The sequence below is a fragment of the Haemorhous mexicanus genome, chromosome 2 (assembly GCF_027477595.1).
Source record: "Haemorhous mexicanus isolate bHaeMex1 chromosome 2, bHaeMex1.pri, whole genome shotgun sequence".
Classification (NCBI taxonomy): Eukaryota; Metazoa; Chordata; class Aves; order Passeriformes; family Fringillidae; genus Haemorhous; species Haemorhous mexicanus.
Genome location: NC_082342.1, coordinates 122,513,194 through 122,516,790, shown reverse-complemented (window position 1 = coordinate 122,516,790; position 3,597 = coordinate 122,513,194). Strand labels below are relative to the sequence as shown.

General features: G+C 56.7%; 1 protein-coding gene across 1 annotated transcript; it reads left to right on the top strand.

The window, feature by feature from the left end:
- The first annotated feature begins 1,171 nt into the window (after positions 1–1,171).
- LOC132324169 (hemoglobin subunit beta-like) lies at positions 1,172–2,590 on the top strand. Its single transcript, XM_059840256.1, has 3 exons — positions 1,172–1,337; positions 1,441–1,663; positions 2,362–2,590. The coding sequence occupies exons 1-3, from the start codon at positions 1,246–1,248 to the stop codon at positions 2,488–2,490; spliced, it is 444 nt and encodes a 147-aa protein (XP_059696239.1). The 5' UTR covers positions 1,172–1,245; the 3' UTR covers positions 2,491–2,590.
- The last annotated feature ends 1,007 nt before the right edge of the window (positions 2,591–3,597 follow it).

The window sequence follows — 3,597 nt, the reverse complement described above, 5'->3', positions numbered from 1 at the left end:
ATCCTGTGATTCCAGGAGTTCAGAGATCTGCCATCCACACCAAAGGGATCAGCCCTGGAAGGATGCTGGAGGGAAAGGTCCTGAGCAAACTGAAATCCATCCCAGGCTGAGAGCAAGGCCTGCTTTTCTGTCTGGAAACCAGCTGGGAATGAGCTGTCAGGTGCTGCTGGGCTTGCACTGGGGAAAGGAGATCTCCCTTTGACTCTGCAGATTCAAAAAGAACTACAGAAATTGACCCTGCTCAGCACATTGAGATGAACATTTCCCCTCCCAGCCTGTGTCCCAGAGAGCTCCCTGAACTCCCAAATCTCCCAGCCAGGCTGCTGCCTCCAAGGCAGAAAGCAGGGGATTTTCAAGCATAATGAAAATTAACTCTAACAAAATTGAATGGAGCACCAGAGTGAGCCCAAGGCTGGCACTGTCTGGGCTGTGCTTGCCTTTGTTTTTTGCCAGGTCTCTGCAGGACTGCTGAGAGCTGGTGCAGTCCTGACCAGGCTCACCCTGCCATCCTGGCAGGCACCTGGGGGCTGTCTGTCTCACTGGGAGAGGTGATACAGCCCCTCACTGCCTCATGGTGCACCCCACTGTGGACCAGTGGCCACTGCTGCAAACAGCCTCTGGGCCAGCCCAGCACAGCAGACTTCCTTCAGATTTCTCCATGCTCAATAATTTTCAAATGTAGAAGCCCTTGGACTTCTTTCTCAGGGAGTTTAAACTCATGTTTTTAGCTGGTGCAGCTGCTGGAGAGGCTCTGGGTGCCATGGGGAAGCTGTAGCTGCCCTGGCAGTGCCCAAGGCCAGGCTGGAGCAGCCTAGGACAGTGGAAGGTGTCCCTACCCATGGCAAGGACGGCACTCCATGAGCTTTTATGTGCCTCTCAGCCCAGACTGGTGTGGGATTCCATGATTACATGTGCAAAGCACTGTGAAGGATCACTTGGACAGAGGGGATGATGTTCCCCAGCAGGGACACAGCCCTGGAGGCCCCAGCGGGCTGGCAGCTCCCCCTGTGCTTGGGGCTGAGGTGGTGCTTGTTCATGCACAGAGGGGGGAAAGGGCCTCTCTCCCCCTTGGACAGCTTTCAAACCCACTATCTTCCCTCGTGCAGTCCCGCTCCCTCCCCAGCCCCGAGAGTGGCTCCGTGGACTGAGATTAGGCTGAACCATGTATATAAATCCCCAGGGCAGCCTCGGGAGCCACGTCCTCGGCATTGTTCAGGGAAGCTTGAGCAACCTCTTGCCAACACCATGGTGAACTGGACAGATGAGGAGAAGCAGCACATCACCAGCCTCTGGTCTAAGGTCGACGTCACCAAGTGTGGCGGCGATGCCCTGGCCAGGTAAGTGCAGCTCCAGACCTGCCCCTGCAGCTGCAGGGAAAAACTCCCATCACTGGAACATCAACGTCTCTGTGTCTGTCTGTGTCCCTCCACCTCTCCCCAGGCTGCTGATCGTCTACCCCTGGACCCAGAGGTTCTTCACTAAGTTCGGGGACATGTCCAACTCCGGTAATATAATTGGCAACAACAACGTGGTGAACCATGGCAGGAGGGTGCTGACCTCCTTCGGGGACGCCGTCACAAACCTGGACAGCATCAAGAAAAGTTTTGCTTCTCTGAGCAAACTTCACTGCGAGAAGCTGCACGTGGACCCCGAGAACTTCAGGGTGAGCAACACTCAGCTCCAGCCTCAGCTGGGCAGAGGGGCCGGGCTCAGGAGGAGCTTCAGGGGTCTCAGAGGGGTCTGACAGTCCCTGAGACCTCGAGAGAAACCCTGGGGCTGCCTGAGAGCCCAGGGAGGGTCGGGGCAGTGGAGGGGAAAGGAGAGTCATATTTGGAGGAGCAGAGAGGAGCTCTGGGGCTGGGATCTGTGAGAGGAGGCAGTCAGGCAGGCGAGGTGAACGGGCAGAAATGCTCAGACCAGTGTGTCCTGGTCAGAAAAAACATCCTGGAGCATCCAGAGGGGAGGAACTGAGATGGGGTTCAGAGGGAAGAGATGAGCTTGGCTGTGAGGGAGTGGCTAAACCAGAAGGCAAACAAGCACAAACACTCTGGCAGGAGGGTTCTGAGCCCAGGGACAGCCAGCGTGGGAGGGATGGGAAAGGAAGGAGTAAACTCAGTAGAAGCTGGGGGAGGACAGTGCAGAGCAGGCACAGGAAGGTGCTGGGGGAGAATCCAGCACACCCAGGGGTCCCGGACAGTGCCAGGCCCCGAGCTGTGCTGAGAGCCTGGTGCATGGACAGGGCCAGGACAAATCTGCTCCTTGCTGTGCTGTGAACTGCCCAGAGAGCAGAGGGCAGGGGGTGGTTGGAGGGGAGGGGTCTGGGGGCAGCACCACTGACAGCTTCTGCTCCCTCCCTGCCAGCTCCTGGGTGACATCCTCATCGTGGTCCTGGCCTCCCACTTCGGCAAGGACTTCACCCCTGCCTGCCAGGCTGCCTGGCAGAAGCTGGTCCGTGTGGTGGCCCACGCCCTGGCCAAGGAGTACCACTGAGCATCCTGGGAGACTTCCTGCCTGGAGACATTCCTGGGGAATCTCCTCGGGTTCTGCTGGGCTCTAATCACCCAATAAACACCAGCTGCTCCAGCCACCAGGAGATGTCTGGTTCTTTGTGGGAATGGGGAGGGAGGGATGGAGGGCTGGGGGAGCAAATGCTCACAAACATGGGATAACTGAGCCATGATCTCCTTCAGGCAAGTGAAACTTGTCTAAGATGGAGATCCCAGAGGATTGTTCAGGACAAAACCAAAAAAAAAACAACAGAAAATACAAACAGGAACACTGGCACTTTTTGGAGACATCAGGTGACATTGCTTGGTTTAATGTTTGAAGACTTTCACAGAGTGAGTGGAGTAGAACTGTACAAAAATGTGCAGTGGGAGAAGTGGCAGGGAGATTGGAGCCATGGCTTGTAACTTCCTGCATGTGGGGTTTTGTTGGCTTTTTAAAACCCCAAGATTCTCAGATTAACAAAGGCAGAAGGTAACAGACACAACCCTCAACACTTGGTTGGATGGGACTTGGAAAAAACCTGGGACAGTGGAAAGTGTCCCTGCCTGTGGCAGGGGATGGGACTGGATGAGATTTTGGGTCCCTTCCAGCCCAGCCCAGTCTGGGTTCTGTGATTCCAGGAAACAGCAGTGCTGCTTGCAGAGGGAACAGTGTCACCCCCAGCCTGGCCAGGGTCCTTTGGCCCAGCCCCTCCTGCAGTGAGCGGGAACAAACACAAATGCTCTGCTCCAAGGTCATCCAGACCCCAGCAGGGCATTCCCATGCCCCATGAGCTCCATCTCTGCCCCCTGCACCCCCTCCCACCTTCACCTGGGCACAGGAACACAAGAGCAGAGAGCCAGCTGACTCTCCCACTTCTCAGGACACCACTGATCCTCCGACTGCTGAACCCCTGGGTCAGGCACTGTCAGGCTGCTCATCTGTGCAGATGTTTTTTCTTCCAGGAAAGGGTGCTCAAACCTTGGCAGGGGCTGCCCAGGGAGCTCTGCAGTGCCCATCCCTGCAGGTGTCCCCTGGAGGTGGCACTGAGTGCTCTGGGCTGGGCACAAGGTGGCCATGGGGCACAGCTGGCACTCCCTGGGCTGGGAG